General features: G+C 40.8%; 3 protein-coding genes across 3 annotated transcripts; 1 reads left to right on the top strand and 2 right to left on the bottom strand.

Annotated features, from left to right (window-relative positions):
• Window positions 1-3,862: 3,862 nt before the first annotated feature.
• On the bottom strand, window positions 3,863-5,518 carry LOC116179175. The gene is made up of 2 exons (XM_031498891.1): window positions 4,728-5,518; window positions 3,863-4,646 (listed from the first exon to the last, which is right to left on the bottom strand). Exons 1-2 carry the CDS (start codon window positions 5,004-5,006, stop codon window positions 4,311-4,313), a joined length of 615 nt encoding a protein of 204 aa, XP_031354751.1. The 5' UTR covers window positions 5,007-5,518; the 3' UTR covers window positions 3,863-4,310.
• A 951-nt stretch (window positions 5,519-6,469) lies between these two features.
• LOC116178418 (putative inorganic phosphate cotransporter) lies at window positions 6,470-8,335 on the top strand. The gene is made up of 8 exons (XM_031497904.1): window positions 6,470-6,667; window positions 6,709-6,845; window positions 6,893-7,202; window positions 7,254-7,471; window positions 7,517-7,669; window positions 7,717-7,849; window positions 7,895-8,148; window positions 8,198-8,335. Exons 1-8 carry the CDS (start codon window positions 6,607-6,609, stop codon window positions 8,333-8,335), a joined length of 1,404 nt encoding a protein of 467 aa, XP_031353764.1. The 5' UTR covers window positions 6,470-6,606.
• Window positions 8,336-8,978: 643 nt separating this feature from the next.
• LOC116178419 (uncharacterized protein K02A2.6-like) lies at window positions 8,979-13,040 on the bottom strand. The gene has a single exon (XM_031497906.1). The coding sequence runs from the start codon at window positions 13,038-13,040 to the stop codon at window positions 8,979-8,981; it is 4,062 nt and encodes a 1,353-aa protein (XP_031353766.1).
• Window positions 13,041-15,811: the final 2,771 nt, after the last annotated feature.

Consider the following 15,811-nt stretch of genomic DNA (forward strand, 5'->3'; position numbering starts at 1 on the left):
TTAATGGCGAGGTTAAACAGAGTAGTACTGAGAACTGCGCCTTGAGGAACTCCGTCTTCCAATGTTATGGTGTTGGATATTTTGTAGTTGGCTATAACTTTTGCTGTTCTAGCGGTTAGAAAGTTTCGGATAAACGTAAGGATATTCCCTGATACGTTAAGTTCTGCAAGCTTCTTATAAATTATAGGTTTCCAGGTAGTATCGAACGCGCTTTCGATGTCAAGGATTACCGCCACGACTTCTTGATTTATTTCAAAAGCATTAGCAATTTCGTTCTGCAGGAGCACTAGGTTATCTGTCGTGCAACGGTGAGGCCTAAAACCTGACTGGTTGGGATTTGTAAAGTTATTTGAATCTAGGTACCAAAGAAGACGCCTGTTTATCATTTTCTCAAAAAGTTTGCACATTGTGCACGTAAGGGAGATTGGTCTAAAAGACTTTAAATCTGCCGTCGTCGCGCCAGCTTTCTTTAAGGGTAGAATGATAGACTGTCTCCATAGCTGTGGGAAGTCTCTACTTATCCATATTTTAAAAGTAAGTTGAGGGCGCCCTGTTGTTTATGTCATTGGAAGGATGTCGGGCCGATCACTATGTAATAGAAGCTAATGCGATCATGCGTCCAAATTTTGCGGTGGTATAAAAAAGAGAAAACTTGTACCTGCAACGTCGAATGCGCTGGAAATGAAACAACTAAACCAAAATAGCTATTTGTGTATTAAGAGCGCAAAATGATATACCTATTGTCGATTGAAAGAGACAGTTGACGCGCGACGAAGGAGCGCGGCAATCTCTTGAAATCGACAATCAATTTGCGCTCGAATTACACACAAGATTTTTTCTACAATCGAGCAGTTCACATATTTCCAGAAATTTAAATTTTTCACTCAAATCATATTAATCTTATGCCCAAATGAAAGATGTCATTTACTCGTTGTCATTGGATACTCTGAGCAATGCATATTTGATTTATAGTTAATAATTGGGAGAGCGAGCGTTTTTTCTATTTTGTCGCTTATAAGCGACAAAGTGACATTCCTCGAAAATTATGACGTTTGCGTTGTCAAATACGAGCGCAAATGCTTACTTTGGATATCGATTGTAGAAAAAATTACATATCCGAATTCAGAGATGGGCGACCTTACCAACGATGCATCATTTAAGATTTTAGGGGTTGCACTGTCAGCGATGCGAGACAAAGACATTAGTGAACAAGTTTTATTTTAGACACTGTTTCCTTCCATGATCAATTTGACGTGTCAAAGCGTTTTTTGAAAATTATTTTAATTTACACAAATAGCTATGTATCGTTTCTAATGCACCACTGTATATTATTTAGCTTCGGAGAAATAACACCAAAATCTCCCCATAATAGTTGTTATACTAATAAATGGGTAGATTTTGGTGTTATTTCTCCGAAGCTTCTTAAGCACCCTATTGAGGGTCATGGATCTTCACAATTTCGGTATATTATTTAAATAATAGCCATATAATTTATAGCAAGATCAATTTTTTTCACGATATTTATCAACATTTTTTGCTTTTTTCGTTACTTTACAGTTCTTATCTCTTTAATTTTACGGAAACTCTCAAGAATCTATTTGTTTTACGTTCAAATATGATTATAATTTACTTGAGCTTCTTTTAAGACAATACGTACGTATTTTGTTGTGTCCTTTAAATGGACGACATCGAAGGTTAGAGAACTAGGAAACTTAACTTGCAGCTATTAACAAATAATAATTGTTAAAATTTTATTTAGACTTTTATATTCCTATTGCAATATTATTTGTACGTGCTAAAAGGTTTCCAAATGAAAAAAAACCTTGATTGTGAATTGGTGTGCACAAAAACAAGGAGAGTTATATAACACTATTTAACTGTGTTAAAAAGCAGTGTACGACTCAGACTCAGTACAATAAGTTACTCGAACTCTTCGTGGCAGTTGATTTCGAAAAAGCGGCGATATCAGCAATTAAGGAATGTTTTAAAGGATCTGCTATTTCTGGTTGCTCATTCCATTTCTCGCAAATATTATGGCGGCGTTTACAGTCGATTGGCCTGCAATCCACATATCAAACCAAAGACGAACACGAACTTACATCGAGAAGGTTTTCGACGATGTTGTAGATTCATGTGATGAGAGGCTACTCAAAATTTGCAGTTTTCTGGAAAAGAACTACATCAGAGGCGAAAAAGTCGGGCGTAAAACGGTATACCTCCGAGTTTTCCTCCAACCGAATGGAATTGCTACGAACGCGTGCGCTTAGATTTACCACGAACTATTAATTCGGTAGAGTTTTGTCAAAAAAGGCACCTTCCCTTTTTTCGGTTTCTTGAGTGCCTAATGGACGCTGAAAGGGAAGCGATTATCGATCGCTTAACATTTGAAGTTGGTGGATTTTTACGACCCAGATGTAAATAGTTATTTACATATGAGTATGGTAAATCAAGGTTTACGTTAACGAGTGAGATGTTTACTGCCGAAGCGTAGCTGAGGCAGGAATTTCGAAACGAGTAACGTAAACTGATTTGACATACAAATAATGTAAAACATTTTATTTCATACTGCTCTATTTCTATTAAAATACCATTTTGATTAGAATGTTGTAGGTACACATTAAAATAAAAGCAAAAGTCGATCACTTGATTTGTTTGATCTGACAGTAGTTTGACAAATATCAATGCATACGTTTAGATGGATGTCAGTTGCGGTTGCTAGGCAAAATTTCCAGTCTGGTAATAATTTTCAGTCTGGTAAAATACGATTTACCAGACTCAAATCAGTCTGGGAAAGCGGCGATTACTAGATAGTATGAAATAATAGTTATTTGTTTCATTAGTACAAAAAATGTCAGTTTTCGGGACGAGGAAGATAGTTGCTGGACGACGCGTTAGCGGAGTCCAGCAACCTTCCGAGTCCCGAAAACGCATTTTTTGTACGAATAAAACATAAAATTTTTTCTCCAACCCCCTTTACTTCAAATTATATTCCAATTTAGATTCAGTTACAGTTTCACTACTATAGTATAAGAACTTCTGCTTTCTTGTCCTCACGTGTCATGCCACTCTAGTTTTTAGGTTAACTTATAACCTATTCGTTTTTACCTCTTACTTCTCACCTCTCGCGACTTTGTAGGGAGCAAATCTTGAGGTAGCATGTTCTGCCGTTTCTATAATCTCTGACGGAGTGCAATCCATGTCGCTATCAGTTTCAGTCATTTTATTGTATACACAATTAATATTGTTATATTTTGTATTGAAATAAAAAACTTACCATACAGTTTTTTAATTAAAATTAATTGCAATTAACTTTTTCAAATTTTGAATTCAAAATGACAGATAATAGTGCAATGGGTCTGAAGTAGATGGCGTTACGCGCGACGGCGGGTTGTCTACGTATTAAAATTACGTTCACGGAATATGTAAATTACGTTACACATGGTTTAAATAAAAATAGCGAGCGTAAATCATTTTCAATACATGTACATACGTATAGGTAACAGCATTATTTGCATTGAAACTGCAAAAATATTTGATTTGTATGTATAGAAATATCTTACAACCTGCAATGTAAAACGATCTCAATGTGACATATCTCCGTGATTGTAATTTTTTAATTGGCCAACTTTCAAGGTCAATTTCTTTTTGGTACTAGGACCAAAAGTATCCACTTTTTGTACAGTTGCCATGGTGAAAGCAATTAATCCGCAAAACGTCAATTTTAGGTACCGAACACTGTCACAAAATAGCGTCTTATTCAGGTGGTTGGAGAAAAAAGTATTTTTCTACGAAAGTGATGAAAGTCTTGTTTTCTGAGAAAAAAGTAGCCTTTGAAAGTAGGGTTTTGTCGCACTAGTGTGGAAAAATTTTTCCACACTTATTTTCCACACTCTTAAGTAAAAACAAAGATACCTTTTTTTTATTTTAATGCCACAATTTACAATTACAGCTACTTCTGGCTAGTAATATTTAAATTAATGGTAAATGATGAACAGTTACTTATATTAACACCTGGAAGTAACGAATTTGACACAGAGCATTTAGAAGTTATTAATGTAGATGTGGACGCTGTCGAAGATGTGCAAGGATCATCTGGTTGACATGTCGAAGGTGTGCAAGGATCATTTGATTGACAAGCATTACCAATTATTTTGTTACATACTTCTAATTTGCCTTGAAGAGAACCATCTACGTATCCTTCCGCTACCGTCGACGACCGCCAGCCCCCATGACGTTTAAGACTCAAAAGGTCTGCTCCAGCATTAGCAAGTAGCGTTGCGGAGGTACGCCGAAAACAATGACCCGTAAAACTAGAAGCATTTGGCAATTTCAGGTAACTCAGCAATTTTCTTAGGAATTGCTCCAAATGTATTAATACCCACAGGTTGTACGGTACATTTTCCCATTTTATAATTTAAAAAAAGTCGCGAAGTTTGAGCATTTTGAGGACGAAGCGCTTTATATTTCTGGTACAAGTGTATCCAATTCTCTTTTCCCTCCGTAACAGAAAAAGTTCTTGGAACATGCGTTTTGGAGTCTGGAATCGTTACGAGTAAAAACGTATCTTCGCCTTGGATATCGTTCACCGTCATTTTCGTCAACTCCTCTCGACGACAAACCCCAGCAACTCCTAATATTAGAGCAACCTACAAATAAATTTCATTATTTGTGTGACATATAACAAATGTATAGACATGAAAAAATAGTAGGTAAGTATAGGTGCTTACTTTCATCATTAAAAATGTTTCATCGGGTGCTTCCTCTAAAAACGTTCTGATTTGTTGTCTCGTAAAAGTCAGCGATTTTTTCGGCTTGTGACCAACAGATTTACGTTTCAAAAACGATTGTAACTTGGCATACTTGGAAATGTCGACGTTGTCTTGCAAAATCAACATACTTTTCAACATGGAATACATTGACCACAGTGTCGATGATTTCAATTTTCCAGATTTTTCGACAAAATAGGCAAGCAACACGGTTTCTGTATACCGCTTGACTTGTTTCATTTTACACCAATTAAAAAACCTCTCTCGTTCTTTTTCGTACCGACTCTCGATTTTTCAGGCAAAAGCTCAGGCATAATTGATTCCGACATTGCAGCAACCTCAGGCGGAGTGCACATAAATTCATCGCCGCTCTCACTTTCTTCATGAACACTCATTTTCAGCTTTTAAATTCTTGTTTTACTGAAGAAATTGCTTCGTACAAAACTACATGCAAAATTACTAACCGGCTTTTTTATAAACAACTCGTTGGTAACTAAGACAACGTAGCGGCGTCACGAAGACTTGATTTTATATTTTTACAGATAAACACGAGAATCGTACTACGACTTGATTTATACAGAAATTGTTGTTTTAACATTTTGATATAAAATTTTTCTCTAAATCTTTAAATTCGAGAACTTTCGTAGAAAAAATAGTATGTAATACACTTGCGGAAAGGATTATTGAAAAACTTGTATGATTGGAGCACTCGCTAACGCTCGTGCTCCAACTTTCATACGCGTTTTTCAATAAAGCCCTTTCCGCACTTGTATTACAATATACTATTTCGAGTGCGAAAATGTACGATGCGGTGGGAAATGTGAACTCTCTTGACGATAAGTATGCGGGTGCAAAAGTGTCCAAACATCAAAATGTCAGGGGAGCGAAATTCTGGTGCGAATTATTCCGGTGCGTATTATCCGGGTCTGAATTGTCCGGGAGCGAAATGTCCGGGTGCGAAATATCTTTGGTGCGAATTTTCCTTGGTGCGAAATGTCCGGATGCGAGAGCGAATTATTCGAGTTGAGAGTTGAGAATTGTCCTACAAGCTAGACAGGTATGTCGTGTCGTAGAAAAAGCGAAGCAAAACAGAAAAGGCTAACGATGAAATACTTGTGTAATTGCAGTTTTAGAATTTTTCTTTTGGTTTTTTGCTTGTTAAATTGATAGAGATACAGAAAAAGCTGTACCATTTCTCGAACCTTAGTCACTCGTAAGCGTTCTTAAGAGCCGATATAAAGAAATAGAACCACAGGAGATGGGGTCGTGTGATTTTTGTGTGCCCTTTTGCTTTTTGGTCTTTGTTTGGACCAAGGAAGTGTTTTGATCAAAATCTCAAAAATTTGTTGTTCCCTGGATTTCGGCGAAAACTGGTTCCTTTCGTAAATCGACTCCACTGATTCAAATGGAAGCCTCGGGTTTGCTTTTCTTAATGCCCTTGGGGCACCTCAAGTGTCGTGAGGAAAACGACTCCATTTCGCATTCAATTTTTGTGCTTAATTGATAACTCGTTCGGAAGGGGAAGGATGGGAGCGTCAGTTAATACGTCCTGTTCCGGTACACCTCTGTCCCAAAGCAAAAGTTGATTTTGTCCTTAAGAAATATTGTGCCTCGTGTGTGACTTTCAACTTTATTATCTGGTTGAATTGCGACATGTATACTACTCTTACGTAACCTTTATATTTAACCCAAGCAGGAATTTTGTACAACTCTGCATATAAAATGAGATAGTGTCTTTAGTTATAATGATAACAGCGATAACAGGTAGGCTTTATCACAATCAACAAAATGTGTCACGCAAAATGGGCCACGAATTACTAGAGTCAACGGAAGTATTAGAATGGAAGACGAAGTGAATGTCAAACTCGACGCTGGGTGGGAACCATACGTTACACCACCACGTAAGCTCATTTCCAAGAAATGTTAATGAAGTTTTCTTTAGGTGGATGGGGCACTCGACACTCACAAATTCTGTTGCTATTCTTACTACCGTTACTGGCGTACGGAATGAGAGTCAACATGTCCGTCGGAATAGTCGCAATGACCGATCCAGTGGCGAGCCTAAATCCCGATGTTCCCGTAAGCGATTGCCACCTCTCCCTTTCTCATTCACCCCGTGTTTGTAGACGTACGAGTGGAGCGACCAAGGTGTCATACTCTCATCGTTTTTCATGGGATACTTCATTCCGCAAGCCCCGGCGGGTCTCTTGGCGAAAAACTACGGTCCTAAGTGGATAATAGCGGGGTCGTTCGCGGTGAACTCGCTGATGGTAGTACTGGTACCGATAGTCGCGCCGCTCGGTTCGTGGGCCGTTATCGTTTGCAGAGCGTTGCAGGGATTGGGACAGGGATTCATCTACCCTTGCATACACCAGACGCTTTCGAAGTGGGCGCCCCCTTTAGAAAGGGCGCGATTCGTTACGTTCGTTTATTCAGGTAAGACTGCATTTTCGGCCGGCGTAGCAAAATCGAGGGTTACATTTCTAGGAGCCAACTTGGGCACGGTGATTTCGATGAGCTTTACTGGGTGGATATCGGAGACGTGGGTCGGTTGGCCTTGGGCTTTCTACGTTTACGGTGCTGCGGGTTTACTGTGGACCGGAGTTTGGATTGTCTTCGGACGAAGTAGCCCTGCGGAGCATGACACTATTGTTCCTCTGGAGAAGCAGTACATTGAGGTTTCATTGGGGGAGATTGGATGCGCTGTATGTAGTAGTCGATAAGAATAACGTAAATTGCGACATTTTTAGCGGTCACCTCCGACTCCTTGGAAGGCCATTTTTACTTCTATGCCATTTTGGGCCGTTCTCATCGCTCAGTTTGGACAAGCTTGGGGTTTCACGATACTAATTACAAACATTCCAACTTACATGAGTAATGTTTTGGGATTTGACATTAAAAAGGTAAAAATACCCTCAGTCGACAAGACAACTACCTGATCCACTTATAGAACGGGGCACTCTCAGCTGGACCGTACTTTGCATTTTGGATTTTTAGTCTTCTATCGGGGGTGATTAGCGACTATGTAGTGTCTCGGGAGTACGTAACAGTGGGATTTGCGAGGAAATTCGCGAACACAATAGGTAAGCTTCCCCTCATTGAATCGTCGAACAAACCATCTATTGTAGCACTCTGCGTTCCTGGTATTGGTTTAATAGTGCTTGGTGTAATTGGTAACGCCCAGTGGGACATAACTGATGCGGCCGTAATTCTCTTATTCATTTCGGTCGGATTTAATGGTAGTTCCACGTGCGGATATCACATGAACCACATCGATCTGTCTCCCGTCCATTCAGGAACGCTTATGGGAATTGCTAGCGGAAGTACGAACTTCTTATGTCTCTTTGCACCTCTACTACTACAATTTATCGTGACAGATGAGGTTAGATACTTCCAAGGGAAGAAATGTCATAATTACGATTGAGTTACAGAAAGACGCATTTCAATGGGCTACCGTCTTTTACATAACCTCGGCCATTTATTTGATTGGAAATACGGTTTTTGTCGTATTTGGCTCAGGAGAAACGCAACCGTGGAATAATGTTGAGGAGGACGATGAAAATAGTTGATTATTTGTAAGCTTTTGTAAAATAATGATACGCTTGTAATCCTTGCACATAAATCAGTTGTAATTCAAAATTACCTTGAAAGAAACACACAGCTCAGGCAAAGTAGAATATCGGGATTCTGGTAGACTAGCAAAAATAAAGAAAAGGGGAAATGTAGCAATAGTAAACCGGATAGGCACCTCTTAGTCTAATTACCTTTTGAACTCGCAACAGTCTTGTTGGGTTCAAGAAGGACGCTTTTTGCCTAATCTGTAACAGACAGCAACACAAACAAACAAACAGGAGGGGTAGTGAATGGCCCGGCACATAAAGTATTGCGTAAGCAATGCTAACGTTTGACTCTGAGAAAATCGTATACTAAACCATAATCAGTACTCAATATAACTCAATAATTTGAATGACTATACACTAGCGAAAGCAGAATTTTGGACCGATCACGGATTATTTTTAGAACATCCGCATAAAAGCATAAACGTGATGTTAAATTCAGGAAAATTACTTTACGATCCACAAATAACTAAATTTCTATATGACAGTGTTTAGTTTGCCCGTTTATTCATACAAATACAATACAGTACATGTTAAGGATACATTGAAAAATACACCGGCATAAAAATGCAAACACGACATTACAAAGTACCGTTTACAACCTCCCGTCTTCCTCGTCCATGCTGCTCGTCTTGCGCACACGCAAGCCAGGTTTACCATGCTCAATACATGACATCCCTCCCTTCCTAGAAGTCATCACGAAATCTCGAAATTTCTCCGGTAATCTGGCATTCCTCTGCGGCCTCTGATTTATAGTAGGCAGTTGTTCCGTGACTGCTAGGTCCTCTGGTCGATCCCTGGTCATCTGCTCCTGTGATCTCTCCTCCTGAAGTAGGCTGTCGTTGTTATCGCTTTCTTCAGTGGTCTCTGGTGAACTTCTCCGCAAATGGTCCACGTGACGCTTTTGGGTTCTACCCCTCTCATCAATAGTTTCGTACGTCACGGGTCCTAACTGTCGGACAATCTGCTCTTGCTGCCATCGGGGCTCGTCACTTCCTCCAAACTTCCTAGCTAAGACTGTAGCTGATTGGTCAAATGTTCTGGTTGTTCTGGGCCCGGCCCACATCATTTTTTGTTGATTTTCTCTAACTTTCCTCACGACACTCGGTTGTAGGAGGTCCAAACACGTACGAATTTTCCTTTTAAACATTAACTCCGCCGGAGAAAGTCCTGTGGTCGAAGTAGGCGTAATGTGTTGTGTTATTAAAAATCTTGCAATTTTGGTTTCCCAGTTCCCCGTGCTCAGCTTCTTTAATGTTTTTTTGGTTTCTTGCACCATCCTTTCCGCCTGACCGTTTGATGCCGGGTGATATGGTGCGATTCGAGTATGACGGATGCCATTTCTCCTAGTCCATAGTTGAAATGCCTCCGATGTAAATGACGTGCCATTGTCACTTATTATAACTTCCGGAATCCCATGGGTTGCGAAAATTTCCCGTAGACATTGGATAGTGTGTTCCGATGCTGTAGATGGTACTCTCCTGACTTCCAACCATTTGCTGAAAGCATCAACAATAATTAGAAATTGTTGACCACAGAATGGTCCTGCGTGATCTATATGGACTCGGCTCCAGGGAACTTCGCTCCACTCCCACGGATGTATTGACGCTCGGGCCGGCAACTTTTGCTGTTGTTGGCACTCTTCACAGTGCCGGACTGCGTTTTCAATAGCTTGGTCCATGGATGGCCACCACACGTACGACCTGGCCAATGACTTCATTCTTACCATCCCGATGTGAGCACCATGGAGGATTCCCAGAACTCTCTCTCGGATTTTTGGTGGAATTACCACTCGGGTACCCCATAGTATGCAGTTTTTGTAGGTGGACAATTCGTCTCTCCTAGCCTTGAACGGTCGTACCTGCTCTTCCTCCAGCCCATCCTCCAAGTTATGGGGCCAACCATTTTGTATAAAGTCTCGAATTCGGCTCATAACCGGGTCTCGTCCTGTCAACTCTGCCACCCTCTCGGCGTTCAGTGGTGTCTCTGGCATATTTTCCAGCATGAATACCTCGCCCATGCGTTCGTAACTCGCGTACTCAGTTTCTGCCGCGTCCGCTGGCAAGCGACTCAGAGCATCCGCATGGCTGATGTCCTTCCCTGGCTTATGTATCAGCTTGTAGTCATAATTACTCAGGAATAATGCCCAGCGAACTAGTCTCGGCGAAGACATCTGCGGTACTGGTTTATTTTCTCCTAAAATTCCTAAGAGCGGTTTGTGGTCCGTTACAATTTCGAAATGTCGCCCATAACAGTAATTATGGAATTTCTTAACACCCACCACTATCGCTAACGCTTCCTTGTCCAATTGACTGTACCGGCGCTCTGCTTGGCTAAGAGTTTTTGAATGGAACGCAATGGGTGCTTCTCTGCCATCACTATCTACATGGCTCAGCACCACCCCCACGGCCCAAGGAGACGCGTCACATGTGAGTACCAACTCTTTCCTGGCGTCGTAGTGTACTAACAGTTGGTCAGAAGAAAGCAACTCTTTGACGGCTTCAAAGGTTCTTTGGTTTTCTGTAGTCCAATTCCACGGAACTTTGTTGTCCAACAGACGATGGAGACTCTCAGCAAAATTCGCTTTATTCTTTAAAAAGGCGTGGTAAAAATTTAGCAATCCAAGAAATGATTGCAATTCCCTTTTACACGTCGGTGTTGGCGCATGTTTGATGTTGCGGACTTTATCAGCGATTGGGCGCACCCCCTCTTCACTTATATAAAACCCCAAAAATTCGATGCCCTTTGTTCTAAAAACACATTTACTTCTTTTTAGTTTTAGCCCATCCTCTGAGAACCGGCGTAAAATTTCCGTAATGCGTTCTAGCAACTCCTGGTCGTTTCCTGCTGCTACCAATATATCATCGTAGTACGGAAAACATCCCGGTATACCAGCCAAACGGTCGTTGATGAATCGTTGGAATATTTGCGGTGCCACTTTAATTCCAAAACACAGCCTGCGTACCATATATGTGCCCCTTTGGGTGATTATCGTCTGCAACTTTGCTGATTCGTCGTCCACCTTCAGCTGCTGATATGCTTGCGCCATATCCAATTTCGCGAAAACCTTTGCCCCGTTCAAAGCGGCAATTATTTCTTGTGTGGTCGGCATTGGGTACGGGTCATCCTGGAGTGCCTTATTAAGTGTACATTTATAGTCTGCGCAGATACGAATCGACCCATCGGATTTCACCACCGGTACGATTGGAGTAGTCCATGTAGGATTCTCGCACGGTTCCAGAATACCCTGTCTGATCAGTTTTTCGACTTCCGCTTCGATTTTGGGTCGAAGCGCGAAAGCTACATTACGCGCCTTTAATCGAATTGGCCGCACTGTAGAATCAATTTCTAATTTGACCGGTTTTCCACGAAAATTCCCAAGGTTATTATCGAACACGTCGCTAAATTGTTGCAGCACCCGCTCAATATTTGTATCGACCGTAGCTACCGCGTTCATCGACAGCTTAATTCCCAAAGCCTCAAACCAATTTCGCCCCAACAGACTAATGTTATCGCCCTTCGTCACGACTAAAGGTAACGTTTTCGAATGTTTATTAAACGATACGCGCACCTCACATTCGCCCAGAATTGCAATGTCCTTTTTCTGCCAGTCTCTCAACGATAACTGAATGTTATTTAATCGCGGTGTATCCCCCGCAAATAGTCTTTCGAAACACGATTGTGCCATAACCGTAAAGCTCGCACCCGAATCAATTTCAAATTCGCATTGTCTATCATTCACCGAAAGTAAAACCCGGTATGGTGCCTCCCCGCGCCCGACATTATGGAGACCAAAATAATAATAATCGTCCTCACCATCGTCACTGTTAGTTGGCGGTTCCGATTTCACTTGGTGCTGACCGGTTTTATGGTCTCTTTCGTTAGATCTACCCCGAGAAGAATTCTGTGCCGCACTTACCCTTTTCCCTTCGTTCGCTTTATTACCATTCCCACGATTCCTTCTGGACAGGCACGCACGCTCAATGTGGCCCTTCTTCGAACAGAATCTGCAGTCCGCGTCCTTCCAACGACACGCAGTTGGATCGTGGTTAGCTGTGCACCTCCAACATTTCATTGGAGTCGACTCCTTGTGTACCTCAGTTTTATTTATTTCAGACTGTCCGGGCACCTTACGGAGCTCCACCACCTGGCTAGCTGCATTTTCGGTTGCCGTAGCTGTGTCGAATGCCATCTGGAAAGTAAGATTCGGCTCTGATAGTAAACGACGTTGAAGGGCTTCGTTGCGCGCACCACACACGATACGATCCCGAATTTGTCTTTCTAGTTCCACCCCGTAATTGCACAACCCGCCAATTTTTCGGAGTTCGGCGACCCACGCAGAAACAGTTTCACCCTCCTTTTGGTTTCTTTTATTAAATAAAAAACGCTGAACGATTTCAGATTGCTTCGGATTGAAATGCGTCGATAACAAATCGATTAAGCGATCGAACGACGTATCGGCAAGTTCATTTGGAATGCATAAACTTCGCGCGATTTGGAATGTTTGCTCGCCGCACACGCTTAAAAAAACTGCGCGTTTCTTTCCAGCGTCCGTGACCCCGTTCGCTTCGAGGTAAAATTTCACCCTTTGCACGTAAATATTCCACGTTTCCGGGGCCGCCGTGTTAAATTGTTCTATATTCCCCAAGAAAGCCATCGCGGTTATCGGCACGATACGTCACTCGTCTGATACACACGCACGCTTACACTCTGCTATTTTGTTAATTTTATTCTCGTCGCCACTGTTTAGTTTGCCCGTTTATTCATACAAATACAATACAGTACATGTTAAGGATACATTGGAAAAATACACCGGCATAAAATGCAAACACGACATTACAAAGTACCGTTTACAACCTCCCGTCTTCCTCGTCCATGCTGCTCGTCTTGCGCACACGCAAGCCAGGTTTACCATGCTCAATACATGACAGACAGCAATGTAGTCTAATCAATTCAGAATGTAGATAATAATATGAACAAATTCTTCAGTAGGTAAGTATATATATTATATTCTTCGTAGCGACACAGGTAATGTTAGTAAAATCGAAGCAAATTACAAAAATTTCGTTAATACTTGCGGTTAGGAACTATATCTCGAAGTGTAGGTAAACAAATTCCCATGAAAGTAGGTCACAGGTAATGTTGGTATAATTCTTTAAGCCGGTAATGTAGAAACATCCATCGCGTCGCGCGCACGCCAACACCAATCCTAATAAGATGGCGGGTCCAGGTACAAATGCGATGTCATTAACGTACTGCGTAAGTAGTGTTAGTAGGCAATATCCAGGTAGATCATAACGTAGAAGGTAACCCAAAAGAGAAACAAAAAGAAAACAGCGAGGGAAGATGAACCGCTAAAGAAACTAAGAAAAATGCTGCGTAAGCACAGCCACAGACATTAAAAAGAAAGAGAAACCACCTCGGCAACCACTCTAAAGATATATATTGAGTAAGACGATAGTCAGTAAAAGTAATGGCGTACCTACCAAGAGAAAAATTTGCTTGTTACAGGAACATCACTGAAAAGGAAGAAGTACGGCGAATGCGTAAGCAGAAAAAAAAGAAGGGATATAACTAGAAGTACCACGGAAAACGTCTGCATGACCTCCGTTGGCGAAGCAAAGGACTGTTGTAATAAGAAGTCTACAACAGCGAAAATAAATAACTAAGGTAATGGAGAACATTTAATTAACATTAAAATTAATCACAAATAAAGATAAATTTCTTTACGTTTCGCCCAGAAGTGGGGAGATCTCCTTGTTGCCAAGCACTTCAGTGGGCCTAGATCTACCTTGCAAAGTTTATAATAAAAAAATCAAGAAGCATTGAAGCACCACTCACCCAAGTGGTAGATACGAAACCATGGAGACGGGTATGCTAAGGAGGAGAGGAAGATTAGTGGCCACAGATTGAAAATTAATGAAAAGTCAGTTGTTATGGATTAATAAAAAAATGGCTTATTCCTTAGTGAGGAATGGAATGGAACATCCATTCAGAAATGGAGTCGCAGGTCGCAGTTGGATGGATGCTATTTTACGACGGTACAATGATTTCCTTTCTCCTCGGACGCCAACTGGAACGTCGTTTGCCAGAGCTTTGGGATTTAATAAAGAAAATGTGGACACGGAATATGAATGCCACCAAACATTTAATTTGGATGAAACGGGATTATCCATAGGTCCAAGCAAAATACCCTTATAGGGAGAAAGGGGTAACCGCTTGCAAAATAACTTTAGAGTCACAGGAATTTGGGCCCTAGATTAAAATACTTTTCTGATGCTGATTATCGTGTGGAGAAATTGAAACCAGAAAAACTAGCATTGTACCTGTAGGCAGACCCACACATTCCAAGTACTGCCTCAAGTTTTATGTTAGCCTGAAGTTCAATCAGGAAACTCTACAGATCCAAACCCTACCCTCGATGATCTTCAGGAAGATATTGTTAGCCCATTTGAAATTAACCTTGTACCACCTGTGACCTTTCTACAAGGGATAAATCTCAGATGGTACTAAATGAACTAAAAAAACATATAACGGGTGACCGCTTTGTAATTTAAAAAAAAATTCATTCAACATTGAAAACTGGACACATACCGCTTCATAGTAAACTTGAACGAAAGTATGTCTAGTGATAAGAACGATAACGGCGCGCATTTCGAGTAAAACGCAAGCAGGCTGAGTTTAGTAGATGAGCGTTTGATCGACCGTATTGCAAGTTTTATTAACCGCTGCGACAGAGAAGAAGTGGGAGGGTTTTCGAGTGTCTGGACGTTTATGTAAAAAAAAAAGCAGAGAGTGCGTCGTTTGGGTGTAGTGGGCGAAATACAAATAGCCAACGAAACAGGAGAGCCGGAATTCTCATTTTGGCTTCGAAAGCAACCAGAACTAGTTCGCAGCTTAAGTAAGCACGTGCAACTTTGGTACAAGAAAATTAATTTGCGTACTTAACTGTGAAGATTCGCAGTCTCAGGTATTTTGTGCGTAAAAATGTTATTATTTATTAGCCTTCGCAGCCCAACTTTGAGAGCGAGCACGTTTAAGACAATTAATTTTATGCAATTAGTACAGTGGGGAAGTGGCTTTTTATTCCTGTGCATAAATAAGATCTCGTACATGTTTTCAAGAGTCTGATGTGGATTTACACGTGTTCGGAATACATACGGACAACTTTATGTCAAAATTTCCATTAAACAATCTGTTTAGACGTTCCAAAGGAGGATAATATCAATCAATCAATGAAGAAAGCCCCAGTATCACCAATAACTGTGTGTGCCTTTAAATTCTTGATTTGTATAAATGTCTTGGCCGATTGTTTTTAGGAATTTGTATAAGAATTTCATTTAACGTAATCAATTGCATGAAGCAGATTTGCATTGCATTTTTTTGATGAAATAATCGGATAGGCTTTAGGTTTTTTTATTAGTTGGG

This window comes from Photinus pyralis, unplaced genomic scaffold, assembly GCF_008802855.1.
Source record: "Photinus pyralis isolate 1611_PpyrPB1 unplaced genomic scaffold, Ppyr1.3 Ppyr1.4_LG8, whole genome shotgun sequence".
NCBI classification, from domain to species: Eukaryota; Metazoa; Arthropoda; class Insecta; order Coleoptera; family Lampyridae; genus Photinus; species Photinus pyralis.

Excerpts from the sequence above, each read along its gene's own strand:
- LOC116179175 (XM_031498891.1), bottom strand. The coding sequence starts at position 5,006 with ATGAAACAAGTCAAGCGGTATACAGAAACCGTGTTGCTTGCCTATTTT. Across the intron at positions 4,647-4,727 it reads AAACATTTTTAATGATGAAA|GTTGCTCTAATATTAGGAGT; the intron begins GTAAGCACCTAT and ends ATTTATTTGTAG.
- LOC116178418 (XM_031497904.1), top strand. The coding sequence starts at position 6,607 with ATGGAAGACGAAGTGAATGTCAAACTCGACGCTGGGTGGGAACCATAC. Across the intron at positions 6,668-6,708 it reads ACCATACGTTACACCACCAC|GTGGATGGGGCACTCGACAC; the intron begins GTAAGCTCATTT and ends AGTTTTCTTTAG. Across the intron at positions 7,850-7,894 it reads GAAATTCGCGAACACAATAG|CACTCTGCGTTCCTGGTATT; the intron begins GTAAGCTTCCCC and ends CATCTATTGTAG.
- LOC116178419 (XM_031497906.1), bottom strand. The coding sequence starts at position 13,040 with ATGGCTTTCTTGGGGAATATAGAACAATTTAACACGGCGGCCCCGGAA.